The 18135-nt window shown below is 47.2% G+C and overlaps 1 protein-coding gene across 1 annotated transcript in view; it reads right to left on the reverse strand.

Moving 5' to 3' along the window:
* MAP3K21 (mitogen-activated protein kinase kinase kinase 21) overlaps positions 1-16883 on the reverse strand; it is a 50316-nt gene extending 33433 nt beyond the window's left edge. The window contains exons 1-2 of the mRNA XM_079900556.1: positions 15912-16883; positions 850-1030 (exon numbers count right to left, since the gene is read on the reverse strand). Coding sequence (XP_079756682.1) covers positions 850-1030; positions 15912-16749 — 1019 coding nt within the window. The 5' untranslated portion in view covers positions 16750-16883. The remainder of the gene's footprint in view (positions 1-849; positions 1031-15911) is intronic.
* Positions 16884-18135: the final 1252 nt, after the last annotated feature.

Genomic DNA, 18135 nt, shown 5'->3' on the forward strand with positions numbered 1-18135 from the left:
GAGTCATGAGGAATCAAAATTTTTGCTTAAAGTGAAATTTATGTTTATTTACCAACTGGCCTTACGAAACAGCATTACTGTTTACTCAAGTTATAACCAGTTTTAATCAAACCTCAGATTTAACAAGTTTCTCTTATCAAATGGAAGTCACAGGACAATCAAAATCTCAAGTTACCCATTCTGCTGTGATTACAACAATCTTGATCCAAACCACAAAACCTTCTTCAAAAAGGCCCATACAGATCTTCCTCAACTTACAATGGGGTTACGTCTGGATAAATCGTTCGTAAGTTGAAAATATCGTAAGCTGAAAACGCATTTGATGCACCTAAACTACTTGAACCTTAGCCTGGTCTTTCTTAAAAGTGCTCAGAACACTTACATTAGCCTGCAGTTGGGCAAAATCATCTAACACAAAGCCTATTTTATAATAAAGTGTTGAATATCTCATGGAATTGATTGCATACGATACCAAAAGTGAAAAACAGAATGGCTGTCTGGGTCCAAAATGGTTGTAAGTGTATCAGTTGTTTCCCCTCGTGATGGCGGGGCTGACCGGGAGCTGCAGCTCAGTGCCTCCGCCCAGCCTCACGAGAGAGGACTGGACCACGAATCACTAGCCTGGGACAGATCCCAGTGCCAAATCCCAAGCACGGTTCCTAGAGAATGCACATTGCTTTTGTGCCATTGTAACGTCAAAAAAACCTGTTAAGTCAAACCACTGCAGACTGGGGACTATCTGTATGGTTATGCTCAGAATTACTGAATATCTGGGGACTCATGTAAAGGATGTGTAGCAACCAGCTTCTGCAGACACCTGCAAAAACAAAATGTGTGGTGCTTACTCACCTCCAGATGTCGCTTCCCTTGGAGAACAAAGAGGACTTGATGACTTCCGGGGCCATCCAGGCATAGGTGCCTGCTGCGCTCATCCTGGTGGTCCTGTGCCACTCTCTCGCTAACCCAAAATCTGTAATCTTCAACGTCTTATTGCAGACGTCATCATGCTCTATCTTCTCCAGCAGCAATACTGAAGAAGAAAATCAAAGGTGGAATACTTTCATATTTGTATAATCTTTCGGTTACAAGTTTTCTTTGGCTTTTAAAACACAATCTTCACTGCAGTTGGCAGAGTACTGAGAACGAACCTACATTTTACCATTTTATCTTACTTACATCTTGTTTTTCATAACCTTTAGTGGGTCGTTTGTGCCTAAAGTTACAAGTTTAAAAAAAATCCACAGGGCTTCCCTGGTGGCGCGGTGGTTGAGAGTCCGCCTGCCGATGCAGGAGACGTGGGTTCATGCCCCGGTCCGGGAAGATCCCACATGCCTCGGAGCGGCTGGGCCTGTGAGCCACGGCCGCTGAGCCTGCGCGTCTGGAGCCTGTGCTCCGCAACGGGAGAGGCCACAACAGTGAGAGGCCCGCGTACCGCAAAAAAAAAATCCACAGACACAGTACAGCTTTAGCACTCTTTATGAGAAAGTAAATGATTTCTAGGGGCAATAAACATTTACTGAGATATCACAGGTAGAATCAGAAGTCTGTGAAAGTTTACCTGATAGGAAGAAAATATTTACATTGTTTTTCTTCCAAGAAATTAGGTCCTGATCTAAATGCAGTCTTTTCTACTGAATGCTTCCGAGAGTACTGCAAATAGATGGCATATTACCATAAATCATTATTATTGAAGATTATCTTATGTTAAATTGCAAATTGCTTATAGATATGTTAACTCATGAAGGTATTTTATGAGATATGATTGCTTTACCAAAGATTGAAATGCAGCAAAAAGTTAAAACTTCAGAGAAACATTATCCAGTTGCTGGTTTCCCCAGCTCCCAGCCTCCTGACAAAATACAGAACGCCCAAGAGCAGCTTTCAGGAACCGAGCTGATGCCGGGACTGCCCTGAGCTCTCTGTGCAGCAGGAGCTAAAACAACGGAGCTTCCCATCACTGCCCACCTGCACCCGCCTGCCCCGCCCTTCCCGGGGCCTTGGGTTCCTCTCTCCACTGGTTGACTTCTCTGCCTATAACGAAGCAGAAATGTCTCCCCGGTTTTCCATGAGGCTCTAATGCAGCTCCACATCCACGCTACTCCTTCCCATTTGCTACAGAAGGAGTGGTTTAAACCTACTGTTTTTTTCTAACTTATCTCCTCACTCCTTCCTTAAAACCCAGCCTTCCAACCTGCAGCGCAGTTGTTCTAGCTCAACCGAATGCCCCGCAGATGGCCCGTCTCCACTTCCCTGCCACCATGTGACTTCTGGCTTCACTGTCCCAAACCTGAATTCCAATCGTTCTCACTGGACTGGGTGCTGTCCCTCTCTCCTCTCTCGCCCACATGCCACCCCGAGCAGATTCATCTTCCTATAGTGTCGTGGCATCCTTTTATTTTTTCAAACCTCTCATGAATAAACTACCGATACATGTCACAACAGGGATGAATCTGAAAACCATTCCGCTAAGAGAAAGAAGCCACACGTGAAAGGTTATGTACTATGATCCCGTATGACATCCTGGAAGAGGGACAGAAATCAGACCAGCGGTTTCTGGAGGCTGAGGGGGAAGGTCTGACGGCAGCGCTACGCGGGAGAGTTTTTCCGGGTGATGCGAATTCTCTCTTGGTGGTGGCGGTTACAGGGTTATATGCATTTGTCAAAGCTCATCAAACGGAACGCCCTCGGGGGGGGGGGTGACTTTTTATATAAATTATACCTCAATAAACCTGCATTAAAAAAAAAATTCCATGGTTCCCCATAACTCAGGGAGAAGGTTCACACACTCCAAAACCTAGGGCAATCACAGCCCCTAGATTCGCACAGCAACCTACACTTCAAACTACGCCCCGTGCCTCTACGGACGAGCTTGCTCTGCTCAAGGCAGGCCGGCTGCTCATCCAGCCCAAACGATACCTGCTCAGCGACACCTTCCAAATACCCCCAAGCCGGGAACCATCACCTCCTCCACCCTCCCGTGAGCTCTGTGTTTCTGTGACAGTTCTACGAGGCACCAGGTACCAGACTGTGTGCTTTCATCAGACTCCTCCACTGCTGTTAGCTCTGAGACAGTGAGTATGTTAAGTGTGAAACAGGGGGCGTACAAGTGAGGGAGAGACAGTGTGTGTGTGTAGGCGGTGAGATGGCAGGGAGAGGAAGACAATGGTGAGAGAGGCGTGCAATTCACGCTCACCCACGCGCACCCACTCTGTGTCGCGTCTGATTCAGCGCAGGTGCTTAGTGTTTGCAGGTGAAATTAACAAAAGGGGCCCATTCTTATGTTTGTCCTTTGCCCATGCCACTTCCTACCTAATAGAAGTAAGAACCAAGTCCTAAGAGTCACCAGCCATCGTCAGTATCCACTATATTCCTTGTACTTCACAAGTGCTATTTCATTCAAGCCTCACAAAAATCCCAAGAGACAGGTCTTCATTATCAGAGGATAGATAATTCGTACTGAAAAAAATTCAGCAACACTGAATCCAATTGAACAGTAATCCAAACTTCAGTTAACAGAATATATGTCTATGGGGCGGGGGAGAGTTGTTATTCGGGTTTCACCTTGAAAAATAACATAAAAATCAGTTTATTTAACAACATTTTTGTCATCGTTGCAACTATGCACTAACTCTTAGAAGGACAAAAACGAACAAGTGTGGGAGGTTTCTTAGACTAAATTATCCAGACAAAATTGGAGACTAGCATAAGACACTTCATGTTTGATCTGTGGAATGTGACCTTAAGGGGGACCACTTGCCCAAATGTTATAGGAATAATGAGCGCTGACTGAGCACATTCTGTCTGTCAGGTACACTTACAGGTATTTTAATCAGATAATCCCCACCACAGTGCTATAGGTGGATATTATGAATCATCTGTACTTGACAGATGAGGAAACTGAGACACAGAGATGTTGAGTAATCCATCCAAGGTCACGCAGCTGAGGCGCAGTGCCACTCAAGCAGTCTGACCCCTGGGTCCGTGGTCCTAACTACTGCCTGCACTGCTCAGGTGACAGTTTTATCAATTTTTCACAAGCGATTTCTTTATCCTTTGGAAAGCTCTCTGTATGCAGCTGCCCATGCTCTTCCTTTCTGATTTCCTGCCACTGGATACTTATCATCTGATCTAAGTGGAGGCGCTGTGGCACAGTGATGGAAGCACGCACTCCAGGGCCAGACTGCTCGGTTTGGACTCTGTGCTTCTGCTTCCTTGCCTGTCATGGGAATTATGACAGGACATACATCATAACGTTATAGAGAGGAGGAAATGAATACATGTAAAGTGCTCAGAACAAGGTCTGAGACGCAGTAAGCATTTTGTGAGGATGACGCATACGTATACCTACACACACCCTTTATTGATGGGTTTGAAAGTGTGTTTAGCAAACCTTCAAAATCACTTTCACGGATGTCAGGAAATCCTATCACTTTGCAAGGCCTGAAATTTCACTTTGCAATAGATTCACATTCGTATCATCAATTTAGACAGTCACAGAAGTCACAGAGTTAATGCAACTGGAGAGAACCAACAGGAGACAGCTGAGTGGGGACTTATTATAAGTCACCAATACTGAATAAATACTGCTGTGTTGTGCTATTCCTTTCCCCAAGCGATCTTCTAACTGTAAGACTTGGAGAGCAAGCACCTCCTTCTATCCCCCAATCACCTAACGCAGTACCTTCTACATCAAATGGCCAATGGAATAGTTTCTATTAATAATTATCACTAGTTCTAAGAAGATTATTGCCTACCATTTATTAATCCTCTTCTATGTAGAGCTGTTTCCACTCACATAATATCTCATTGGATCCTCATGCCATTCTATGAAATGGAAATTACAGTCTCCAGTTCACAGTTCAGAAATGTTATCCCAGATCATACGGCTACAATCCAGGGCCACGCTTCAGATCCCACCTGCATGACTATCTTTCCAGTCTTCGTGCTACATATAAAGCTACCAGTTATGAAAAGGGGGCAGAACAACCAGAAATCTCATTTTGTTAATTTTTGAATTTTCCTTCCTTCCATTCAGTTTAAGGAATATTTATTTCTCAGTCCTGATGCCTCATGAATATCGAGAAAAATAAATATTTAATCCTTTAAAACCCTATATACTTAAGCCACAGAAACAAAAAATAACAGATAGATTAGCTACTTCATCAGCTGTATTACATTTTTCCCCCTTATAATACATACTAATTTCACTTTTAAACAATGATATCCTTACCACCAAAAAAGACTCCAAATTAATGATCAAGATGGCTTGCAGTTCTATAAAACTTTATTTTCCAAGACACTTTCACATACATGATCTCCTCCTTCTGAAAAACACCCAAATTAGGAAGGCATGAGGAAACACTGATTAAAATGGGCATTAAAACCACGCTGTGTCCCCAGGCCCCAAGTAAGGCCTGGCAGCCCTTAAGGAACAAAAAGCTCAGAAAGGCAACTCTAAAATAAATACAAACGGAACTCCCAGCGAGAACTAAAAGCTAAATATTTTAAATTGATCGCATTTCTCAAGCAATGCCGCGGCAGAATGCGGTATTAGCAGCCTTTGCGTCGCGGTCTTTAAAACACCTGCCCTCACCCGGAGTCCAAAGTTTCCACGGGAGCTTTCAACTAACAGAAAACAAGTTAAAATAACACTCTGAACGTCAAAAGTTTAGAGTTCCATGAAAGGCCCATTGTTCTGGATTCTATTTCAGAGGTGTTCAGCAGAATTCCTCAAATTCCTTATCTTTGGGGCAAAGTGACCGAAACCAGAAATAGCCAGTGTCCCGACAGGTCACGTAACCGGGCACCTGGCCAGGTTTCAGCCGAGGACAGGCTGGCGGTGCTTCCGCCTCCTGATCTCACCAGGAAGAGGACCTCCGGGAATGACCACGCTCAGAGGGGCACATCCACCTTCTGGGCCACAGAAATGGTCAATTCTCCTTAGCGACCTAGCGACCAGTGTTTCAGCCCCCCGCTTGTGCCACGTCCGTAAAGATTTTTGACCCCCGTCAGCCCCATTCTGTAACAATCAGCCTCTACAGCTTGTGTTTTGTCTACTTATTCAACCATGAGGCACTCGATTTTTCCGGCGCCTTTGAAGTTTCACTGTGGAATTTTCCGAATTATAGTATATAATGTATATTTTAAAAAGCAATTACAATGTGTCCATTCTATTTCCTCAACATTTATGGGAGTGCTGGTCCAAATTCCATTTGAGTCAAATAGGTTCATTTTAATTAACCTTTAACTAGGAATATGTTATCAAAAAAAAAAAAGGTCATAAGAAAGAAATCAGTTGAGAAAAGCAACAATGTGAAAGAGTATACTAACAAAACACCTGTGTCTCAGTCTAAGACAGGAAGGTTACGCTGTGAATTTCAACTCTGAAAACAATCAACCATTCATTTACAGGGAAAAAAAATGATAACTTTCTAAGCGTGCCAAATAGCACCGATTTTCCTCACATTTCTTCCGTCTGTTCCCGCACCTACACCACTCATCTGCTCACCAGTCTCTGGAGGCCTTCATCCTGATCTTCAAGTCCCTTCTCAACCTTGGTCTCCATGATCTTTTCAGCTCTTCCTGGACTCTCCGGAAAAAACCCTACACTCTACGATTCTGTGTATTAAAAGCCACTTCTAAGAAACACAGCATTGTGTCAGTGTCTCTGAGCTCCTGGTGCCTGCTGCATGGACTGCCTTCCCCTTGCATCCTCCGCAAAACCATACCTGGCCTCATTTCCCACGGAAGCAACCGGGCACCAGCCCTGGATTCGCTGCACTGCAGCACTAACTGTGAGACTGCCTTCAAGTCCATTGGCCTTTGGAATCTCATTTTCTCCTTCTAGTAAAAACAAAACAAAACGAACAACAGAAAACAGAATGTGCAGCTTTGTCACTGTCTCCCTGTTCCAATATTATATGAGCCTGTAGATATCAACACCATGTCCCCCTGGGTGCCTTCCTCATAACCTCACTAGAAGTTCTCTGCATTTCTAACGCACTTAAAGCTGTGCCACTCCCATTACTACACTTAAACACTGCCTTATCTCACTTGTGGGTCTCACCTCTCTAACTAAATTGTAAGCAACTGGAGGAAAGAATTTGCACCCGATTAATATTTGTTTAATATTGGTTTATTTCTACTGCACAGCATCTACTTTTTTTTTTTTTTTTTTTGCGGTACACGGGCCTCTCACTGTTTGGCCTCTCCTGTTGCGGAGCACAGGCTCCGGACGCGCAGGCTCAGCGGCCATGGCTCACGGGCCCAGCCACTCCGCGGCATGTGGGATCTTCCCGGACCGGGGCACGAACCCACGTCCCCTGCATCGGCAGGCGGGCTCTCAACCACTGCGCCACCAGGGAAGCCCCATCTACCATTTTTATACACTCAATAAACAGTTGTTACATGAGTGAGTGACTACTGGAAGGGGAAGAATGAGCAGGAAGAAGATGAATTAGTATAAGCCTTTCCATGTCAAGTCAGCTACTGATTATAGAAAACCGACTCACCTGTGCCCTCAACAGTACAGACTGTTTTAGAAATAATGACAACAAAGCAGTTATTTGGATATTGATCCATCAGCAGTGACTGACACAGCTGATCATTCTTCCCTGAATCACATCCTTCTCTGGCTCCCCAGCATCACAACATTCCCCCGTTTTCACTCCTTTTCTAGTTGCTCCTTCTTCTGGTTCCTTCCTGTCTCCGGGGCCTCTAATTGATGGTGACCCTCCAGGACTCAGTCCCTGACCTCTGGTCTTTCCTATGAGCACTCAGTCCCCAGATAATCTCAGCCAATCTCAGGGCTTTCACGCCACAGACATGCTGCCAACTCCCAAGTGATCGCCTCCACCCTGGTTCTCCGTCTGTTCTCAAAACTGCAGCCGTGTGATCTGCTACAATGGCACTCAGAGCCTGGGCCTCAGCCCAAACCTCTCCAGTGGCTGACGAGACCCTGCATGGTCTGACCCCCTTCTGACTCCCTGGTGCCCTGTGATTCCCTTTCATGATTCTCCTGTCACACCGGCCTCCTGCTCTGGGGAGCAATTTCCGTTCCCTCTACGAAGGTTTGTCTCCCCAGAGGACCCACTTTCCCCCTTCTTCAGGTGTTGCTTCCTTTTCTGGAAGGCCTTCCTTAGCCATACACTCTAAGCCGTCAACCCCTCACCCTAACATTTTCACCCTCCTTTCAACTTTTAGTTTTTCTACTGAGCACTTACCACCCTCCACCATACTACATCTTTCACCATTTACGCTTTAATGTCCATGTTGCCCGCTGGCATGTAAATTCCACGAGGGGAGGAATTTGCTTCTGCTTTGCTCACCACTGACCACCCAGAGCCTGGAGCGTCCCTGGCACGTAGTACACAGTCACCAAATAACTGTGATGTGAATGAATGAGTCAGCTCGCTAAACACAAGGAGAGAGACTTCTGCAAAGTCCAGAGAGACGCGGTCAGCTAAAACACAGCCTCACGTTGCTCTTAACACCAAAAGCAAACGCCGCGGTACAAACCTTTTCATGGACACACACAACACACAGTTTTAATGAGAAAACTTCCTACATTTCATTGCGTGAAAATCTAGCTCTCTATTTCTATCAGCGGAGTATTTTCAATATTTTGTCAAGGTATGGAACAAAGTAAACTGATGAGGGAGGAATCTTCCATAACATGCTCCATTAACATATTAGTAAACGGAAAGTAATGTAGTTGATGTTAGAGTCAGTATCTGCAGAAAACCTGAAACAAAATAACTCCTGAAAGTCAATTAAGCCAACAATCACTCAAACATCCTATATACAATCAAGATACTTCCCCCAAACGGCAAGTGATTTGCTCTTTTTCAAAGAGCGTAAAAAAATGTCCTAGTAGTGAACTCTGGTAGTGAAACAGTTACAACTGGTAACTCAGTACCTCCTGCCTTCTCCCTGACCCTCAATTTATCAACCCAAGTTACAAGTAGACCTGCCAAAGCGTGCAGATGGCAGTACTCCCTAAAGGAACAAAGCTCAGGCCTGTTTCCTTGTGCCACTGGCTGGCCTGGATCAAGTGAGCCAGATGAACTAAAAGACCCAAGATGAACAGATGTGTGACCACGTGGCACTATATTTTGCAGAATGAATAATAATAAAGTCCTTGGGTTACAAAGAATTGTAGAAAACTTTCAGGTACCAAGGAGTTCACACACACACAAATCAGGAAACATTTAAAGCCCTCAGAGAGCTTCCAAACCATATGTAAAAATGAGTATAGTCACCAGCTTACATTTAGGTTGCATCTTACAGTTTATTAAATACTTTGACAAATACCAGGGGTCAGCAAACTATATCTTATGGGCCAAATAGGAGACTTAAAGAGTTGCAAAAGAGACTAGATGGTCTGCAAAGCAATCATATTTATCATTTATCATCTGGACCTGCAGGGGAAAGTGTGGTGATGCCAGGCATATACTCTCTCACTGATCCTCACATCACCCTATTCAGAAAGTCGGGGCCCATGAGCCCATGGCTGGAGAGTAGTAGAGTCAGAGCCCAAATCTTAGATGCCACAATAGCACCATTTGTCCCCCCAGGTCAGTGGGACAAATGCTTGGATAATCCTTTCCCCAGAGACACAAGCCCCGAATAAGCCACCCGTACCCTCACTTAGTGCCTACTGTGACCCAGCCATCCAATGCCACCAGACAGTTCACTGGATGTGGGATACAGTGTGTGGCCATGGTGGAATTTCTATACCAACCCAGAGAACCATGAGAACGGACCCACACATCTGGTCCCTTGGACAGCAGCTTCCAAACTTGGCTCTGCACCTGAATCACCCAAAAGCTTTTTAAAAAAATATCTTGCTGCATCCCAAGCTCAGGATGGATTGATGGAAGCACAGGGTGAGGTTTGTATTAAAGCAACTTAGTAAAACATTAATGGTAGAATCTAGGTGGTGAGTACACAAGTGTTTACTTAAAAGCTCCTTCAACTCTGTATAGTCCAAGATTTTGAAAATAAAATGTTAGAAAAAAATTCATTGCTTGTTCCCAACTAAGGCAACCAAATCAGAATATCCGAAAGTGAGACAGAGAATTTTATTTTTAGAAGTTTATGGGGAGCTTCTGATGCTACATTAGGTGTGGGAGCAGCTACTCTGGAGTGCCATTCTCCACCAGCAGAACGGGCCATCTGGCCTAGGGGTTCTCAAAGCATGGTCCCGGGACCCGGAGCAGCCCTAAGGTGGCGACAGATTAAATGCAGAAGCAGATGTGAATGTTCATCTGTCTTCCTTTATGTCATCAAAGTGAGCTTCAAAAGAGTAAAGCAATGCCACTCTCCTCACTAAATTTGTTTTGGAAAATAAGGGTTTCCCCCTACATTAACATGTAACGGATCTATCGTTACTTTTATATTAAATACCTTTAGATTTACCATTTTAAATTTCTAATATGGTAAATATCAATAGCTAGAACCCACATCAACAAAAGCTCTTTGGGGTTCTGAGAACAAGCATCTGAGAACTGGTAACCAAGTTCTGGGATTAGAGGCCCTGGATTCAATTCTCTGACAAGTGGAGTGACCCTGATCAAGTCAATTAATCCCTGGCCTCAGTTTCTTCATCTGTAAAATGGGGATACTTAAAGTACCTACCTCAAAAGGTCGCTGTGAGGAATAAATGAGGATAAAGTTTGGACAATACCCAGCATCTAGTAAGCATTAAACAAATGTCAGCCATTGTTTCTGTTACTACTACTATTTACTTAAAGATAAAGCAATACTTGAAGAAGATGAATTTTTAAAAATAACTAAATTCATACTGATTCAGAGTCAGTTGTACAAATTTGTTTCAGTCTCCAAAATAAAACCAGCACAGTTGGCCCAGCCTCACCAGGAACCCTTCTTCTGGCCCCTAAAACTCCTTCATTCCACCTTTTGGGAGCCCTTCAAGTACCACAGAGGGTTTGGAGACAGTCACACTGAAATTTGGAGTTAATAGTAAATCTGGTCATTATCTTCTAACTCTGGTGCCCTAAATTCGTTCATTAAACAAACAGTGATTATAAAAACTAGGCTCTGGTCATAAATGAGAAATAATTTATGCCAAACCAATGTCCAAGTATTTTATTTTCTATTTCTGCCCTGATAACCTATGATAGATACAGTCATAAAGCAAAGTATCCCAAGCTTGTATGTTTTTCTTTGTAGATGTTTGTCTTAGAGCAGATCAGAGCACTTTCCTCCTCAGAACTGTCAATGGCTCGCTTTTGCTGTGAGACAGTCCACACCTCTCAGTGTGGCATTCAAGGCCATGTTGTCTGGCCACTTGTTAAACGCCTGTCTCCTTCCCAACAAAAGCCCGTCTTGCTTTCTTTCTAGCCACACCTGACTCCTAACTGTCCCCTAAAAAAGCCACCTACTTTCATGCGGAATCTACCCAATTGCCTAGGAAGGGATAAAAAAATATTAAACAGATTTTCCCTGCAGTATCAGCAGTCAAGACTTTCAGGCTCAAGGAGGTTGTATCACTTGCCCAAGGTCACACAGCTTGTAGAGGAAGACACCAATATTCAAACCCAGGTCTGACTTCAAAGCCAAGGCTCCTTCCGGTGCTGCACTATTCTGGAAAAGTTCAACCCTCACAGGCTAGCGTGGGAAAGCAGGAATTACAGACGGCCTTCTGAAATGATGGCGATTTCCCCTCTCCTCTTTCCATTCCCATACTTTAATGCACTTGACAGTGACTACAAAGTGATCAGAGATGCACAGTGAAAGTGAGCATAACCCAGCACTAAATTACTGCCCCTCCTTTCAACTATAAGAAATGAAAAGTGGACCATTTATTTTTTAATATGCAAGCATAAAAATGGTAGGGGAAGATGCGGTGACCTGCTCTGCTTGCTCTTCTTTCAAGAATACATCTTTAGCCAATTCTGTTTCACAAGCTGATTAGCTCTCTGTCACCACTGCGCTCTCTGGACTGATCTCCCTGGACCCTTGGAATAGGAAGAGGCTGTGGTATGAAGCTGCACAGACAGGAGAAGGGAGAAGACGCATTTCTCTTAACTGATAGTAGCGTAATTAATAGCTCCTCCGGATCACTCTTATGAGCTTTTTAAGCACCTTATCTGGAGATCACGTTGGCTATAATTTTCTCAAATAGTTCCTTTATTAACACTGCCCTAATGAGAGAAGCTAAAACAGAATTTAGATTCCTTTTGTAGTTTGTTCTAGCAAAAGCTCTAAATTGCATTTCATAATAAGTATAACTATGTCTATTTATAGACTGTAGATGTCCTTGTAGATAATTATATAGATAATAATTACTCTCAGAGGGCTAAAAAAAAAAATTGGGATAAAAAAAATTGGGATAAAAATTGGGACAAATAAAAAGTACACAAATAAGCAGCTACCAAAGTCTCTGGCTCAGTTTGTCACGGAACGTTTATTTTCTGCTTTAAAAAAAAAAAAAAAGGTAGAACACAGTAAGCAACATTAGTAAGAAAGGAACCATAAATCATGCCATGCAATTTTCTTTCAGTCCTGAACTACACCAGAATAAACAAAACACTTAGGACTAAATTCTAATAATTCAAACCCCCTCAGCAATTCACATACTGTACCATTTTCTTTTCACTCCGTCCTGGTAACTTCCCTGAAAACCACTTCCATTGCTACCGCCCTCAGTCAAGTCAGTGTCTTCTCTGGCCTGGAGAACCTCCCCAGCCTTCACTCAGGCCAATTACTAGTCCATTCACCAGAGTGGCCAGGGTAATCTTGGAGACACAGACATCATCCTTCTCCCCTTCGCTCTCCACCCGTCACCATGCTTTCTTTTCCTCTACAGCACTTCCTGATATTTTCATGACTGCCATCTAGCTTCCCTATCAGACTAAGCCCTGTGCTGGAGGGGACACTGTTTGCCATCTGCTTTGCCACTTGTGTCCCGGGGCCCAGAAGTGCCTGGTACAGGGTGGGCCCTCAAAATCTGTTGAATAAATGAGTTCCAGCTCATGATGATTTTTCTCTGCTCTGAGTGCATATAAAACTGGCCCTTTTCACAGTAACTCAAGGTTGCTCTGTCTGGCTCTCTAGTTGTGGTATACAGATTTAGCAAAGCATTTTCTATTTACTTTGCATCTGGGAGTGACAGGGCCTAGCATATTTAAACGGCATAAATGATGCTTAAAACTTGCTAATGTGGCTCAACTTTCAATCTTTTGCTGTTAGAGAAGGGACAAAGTTGTTTGTACCATCACAAGATCAGCTTTTATTTCAACATAAACACTGTCTCAGACTATATGACAGAAAAAAAAGACCAAAGAGAAAAGATAAAAGAAAACATATTGAGAGCCGTATCTTACTTTGATAACTTTAAACATTTGCTTTAAACAATAATTTCTACTAGCTCGGGTCCAAGTAGTCCTATACTGGCTCTTTGTTACAGGAGTAGACTAAAGAATAAAACTAAAATTCAATATTGATTTTTAAAACCTTGTTTACATTATCATTAACTCACTACCACCATTAGCAAATAACCAATGAAGTCAAACAAAATATACTGTAATAGAGTCTCTGCTGTACTCAAACAGTCTGAACAAGAAGTTATGGCTTCAGGTCTTCCCTGGTGGCACCGTGGTTAATAATCCACCTGCCAATGCAGGGGACACGGGTTCGAGCCCTGGTCTGGGAAGATCCCACATGCCGCAGAGCATCTAAGCCCGTGTGCCACAACTACTGAGCCTGGGCTCTAGAGCCCGCGAGCCACAACTATTGAGCCCGCTGTGCCACAACTACTGAAGCCCGCACGCCTAGAGCCTGTTCTCCACAACAAGAGAAGCCACCGCAATCAGAAGCCCGCGCACCGCAACGAAGAGTGGCTCTTGCTCGCTGTAACTAGAGAAAGCCCGCGCGCAGCAACGAAGACCCAACGCCAAAACTAACTAAACAAATTAATTAATTTTAAAAAATTAAAATAAAAGAAGTTATGGCTTCATATATCATAAGAGGGTCCCAAAGTATCTGCATTTATTCATTGAATAAATAACGCCAGATCCAAGATAAGGCAATGTCTAGATGCTGTGATCTGCACCTTTTAGGCCCCATTCAAAATGCTACATTGTAGAAATCAAAAAACTATAAAAGTGGTCATATCGTAACAAACATTTGGCTAGGTGAGTGACCTAGCCAATTAAGTCTTTTTAAAAAGTACGATACTTCAAGTGCAAAGGCAACCCTGCCTGACAATTACAGAAATTAAAATGCTCCAGGAAGTTTGGCAACTTATTCTGAGGGTGAAAAGTCTTTCGAAAACGAAGTTGCAGCATATAATCACCTTCAGATTACATAATATCTCCCAGAGACACAGTAGTCTACTCGTCCCACCCTACAAGTTTTTCTGGTGTCAATAAAAACTATTTAACCACGTTATTATTCCAGGGTCATATTATTTCTTTTCACTATTTAACAGTATTAGTCCTTTTAAAGTTTTTCACTTCTACGTTGGAACATGGATTAATCTAGCCTCCTTATGCTTTTACAAACACTAGCAAACTTGCTCTTCTTTGTGAACAGGTCACATGGACCTCAAGCATTACTATGAAACAGCCTAAGCACAATGCAAAAGTAATAGTTACAGACCCTTTAATTCTTCCATCTAAGGACGAGTCCAACCCAAAGAGTTTGCCTGTGTTGGTGATTTTTTTTGTTTTTGTTTTGGCTGCGCCCCAGGTCATGTGGGATCTTAGTTCCTGGACCAGGACCAGGGATTGAACCCGTGCCCCCTGCAGTGGAAGCTTGGAGTCTTAACCACTACACCACCAGAGAAGTCCCTGTGTTGGTGATTCGATGTCCTGAAACAGAGTAGGTCTGTAAAAGGCCGGGTTCCATGTCTATCACAGAACTGCGGCAACTGCGAACAACCAGAGCAAGCAGAATGCTCCTGCTGTCCTTAAAATACCCGGTTCTACAGCAAGCCTCCAGCAGACAAAGGCTCACAGGACTTCACTGGGGAGAGAGGCTTATGGGATCCATGGACAGGACACTCAGAATGTGAAATGATCTGCAATACTGAAGAACAAACTTTAAGCAGCTAATGCTATTATATCTTCTATACGATGAAACTTAATAGGATTTGTGTTTAGTTCATTTGTCAGTTCCTTACTGACATCTGGAAAATGCACCCTGATTTATAAACAGAGTGAATGATATAGGCCAGGTCTTCAGGATTTCAAGTACCTGCACAAGGACAATGAACTTGCTCTGAAATCCACCCCAAAGTGCATGATGGCCCAAATGGTGTTTCTGGGTCTGAAGACTATTCACCCACACTCAAGCCACCGAACCAATAATGAAAACCTACTTCATGGGCAGAGACATCTGAATGAAAACTCTTTGTTAACGTCAAAGGACACGAAGCCATATTTAAAGCGGGAAAGGAGAGACCTCAACACAGTGCTTGTAAAGCTGAAGCGAAGGGCAGTTTGATGTAGGCCACTAGGCAAGACGGGGGGCCATGGGTTCCCGAGGACGGCCTCGGTTTGCAGAGTTCTATCCAAATGAACCACTTATTGTACCCAAAGGCCAAACAGCACCGTGAGGTTTCCAGAAAGCCCCGATATTTTACAACTGTGTCTTAGGCAAGCAAGTCTGATCTGCCTTTCTAAAAAAGGCACCTGAAAGAAACCCGGCAAGGTAAGTGTATCACCTGCCCCAAAGCAAGTAACCAGGGCCCAGAGGGCCCTCTGAGCCCCGGAAGGCCGGCTTAGGAGGGGCTGCCGGCGTCGGGAGGCCGAGCCCCGCCTCCTTCCCCCGAGCACCTGGCCCCGCGGAGCCCGCCCAGCGCCCGCACCGAGGTGGGCTGCGCTGGGCGCGGTTGCGTCCTCCGCTCCCCCTGCACTCCCCCCACCCCACCCGCCCTTACTTACTGTTGCTGGACTTGAGGTCCCGGTGCAGGATGGGCACGACGGCCTCCTCGTGCAGGTAGAGCATGCCCCGCGCGATCTGCACCGCCCAGTTGACCAGCACGTGCGGGGGGATGCGGCGCGCGCGGCGCGGCCCGGGCGCGCGGGGGTCCGGGGCGGCGTTGGCGGCGGCCAGCGCGCGGTTGAGCGCTCCGCCGCGGGCGAACTCGAGCACCAGGCAGAGGTGCGGCTGCCGCAGGCACACGCCGCGCAGCTCGATGATATTGGGGTGCCGCAGCATGGCGAAGAGCCGGGCCTCGCGCCGCACGCTCTCGGCCGCCGCCGCCGCGTCCTGGTCCGGGTCCCGGCGCGCCGCCTTCACCGCCACCTCCTGGCCCTGCCAGGTGGCGCGGTACACCTGCCCAAAGCCCCCAGCGCCGATGAGCTCCTGGAGCTCCAGCCTCTCGAAGTCGACGTGCACAGGCGAGCCGGGCCGCGGCGGCGGCGGCCGGGCGGGCGGCGGCGCGGGGCGGGTGGCCGGGCGGCACGGCGCCACGTAGTTGGCGGGGAAGATGCCGAGGCGCCGCTGCACCTGGCCGGCCCACCAGCCCTCGTCGCCCGAGACGGCGGCGTCCTGGGACAGCACCTCCACCAGCTGGCCGCGTCGCAGGCTCAGCTCGTCCTCGCCGCGCGCCTCGTAGTCGTACAGCGCGGCCCACAGCCCTGCTCCCGCCGAGGCCGAGGCCGAGGCCGAGCCCGAGCCGCCGGAGGAGGCGGACGACGACGACGCGGAGCCGGCGGGGGCGCCCGGCGCCGGCGACCCCGGCCTGTCAGCCGCGACCTCGGCACCCGGCAAGGCCATGGAGGGCAACGGCGAGGGCGAGGGCCGAGCGCGGGGCGGCGGGCTCAGCCCCGGGGGCGGCCGGGGACGCGCATCGTCCGGCAGGGTCACCGCCTGCGCCCGGGAAGGCAGGGAGGAGGAGTCGGGGCTCGGGGACGGCGGGTGTTCACGGGCCCACTACCCGGAGGCCACGGCTTCAGCCCCCGTTCCTCCTCGGATGCCTCTGCTGCTGCAGCGGTCCCAGCGGCCGCCGGGGCTGTCGCTCCATGGTGGCGCGCTGGGCCTACGGACGGCCTGCAGCACGCTCGGCCTAGCCGCCGCCTGAGCCCGCCCCCAGGGTCCGCCCCGGCCCCGCCCCCTGGGTCAGACACAGTCTGCGCCCGTCCCCTCCGGGTCCGCTCCGCCTCGCCCCTCCCCCTGGGCCCGCCCCGCCCCCTGGGCCAGACACCGCCTGCGCTCGCCCCCTCTGGGCCCGCCCCGCATCGCCCCTCCCCCAGGGGCCGCCCCGCCTCCAGGGACAGCCCACCTCACCTGCGCCCACTCCGCCCCCAGGGCCCGCCCCCCGCACCCGACCCGCCCCGCCCCCAGGGCCTCAGGCAGCCCTCGAGGCTCGCGCTATGCAGCTTTGGGTGTGCCGCGCCCTTGTGTCCCGGGAGGCGGAGTCAGCCCAGGGCTGCGAGAGGTTTCGGGGAAATTGAAATTAAGCCCAAGGTCAGGCTCGGAGACTACTATTCTCCACTCTTCTCTGGAAGCCGGTGGCAGCGGGTGAAGAGGATCTGGTGTCTTAGGCGGGACGGAGAGTGGGCTGAGCTTCGCGGTGCGCCCCGGGACAGGTCCAGAACAGATGGAGAGCGGCTGCGGACCGCTCACTGGGCGGCGTGCAGCCCAGGACTGAGGGGTGACGGAGCACCGGCCAGTGAGCCGCGGGTCGGCGGGGAGCTCATCCTTGGTGACAGATAATCCCGCGTTTGTCTTTACTGTCTGCTCAAAAGGGAAAGGACCTGTGAACCCATAGGTTCGGGTGTAGAAGGCACTGGCAACCACTGAGTGCTCGAGCCCCTGGCCTTACATATTCCCTAGGGAAGGCGAATAAAGCAAGAGAATCTGTTCACAGAAAGTTAAGTCCTCGCCGATGTGCTGACTCTTCGTTTACCGGGTGTACGTCAACATCCTGGGAAGCAGGGCCTCCACCCTCCTCCATTTGCTCTGGGTAGCGATCGATCGCCTTCTGACAGTGTCAGAAAGTGAAGCTTTTATGCTTGGAGGCTAGGACAGTTTCAGGTCTAGGGATAGGAAGGAACTTTGGGATTTTCTTGTATGAACGTGTTTTCTTCTCTGTAATTTTTGCATTCATTAATTTAGAAAAACCTTCATCTTTGAGGGTTTACTGGTGATGAGGTCTGTGGA

The sequence above is a fragment of the Stenella coeruleoalba genome, assembly GCF_951394435.1.
Source record: "Stenella coeruleoalba genome assembly, chromosome: 16".
NCBI lineage: Eukaryota > Metazoa > Chordata > Mammalia > Artiodactyla > Delphinidae > Stenella > Stenella coeruleoalba.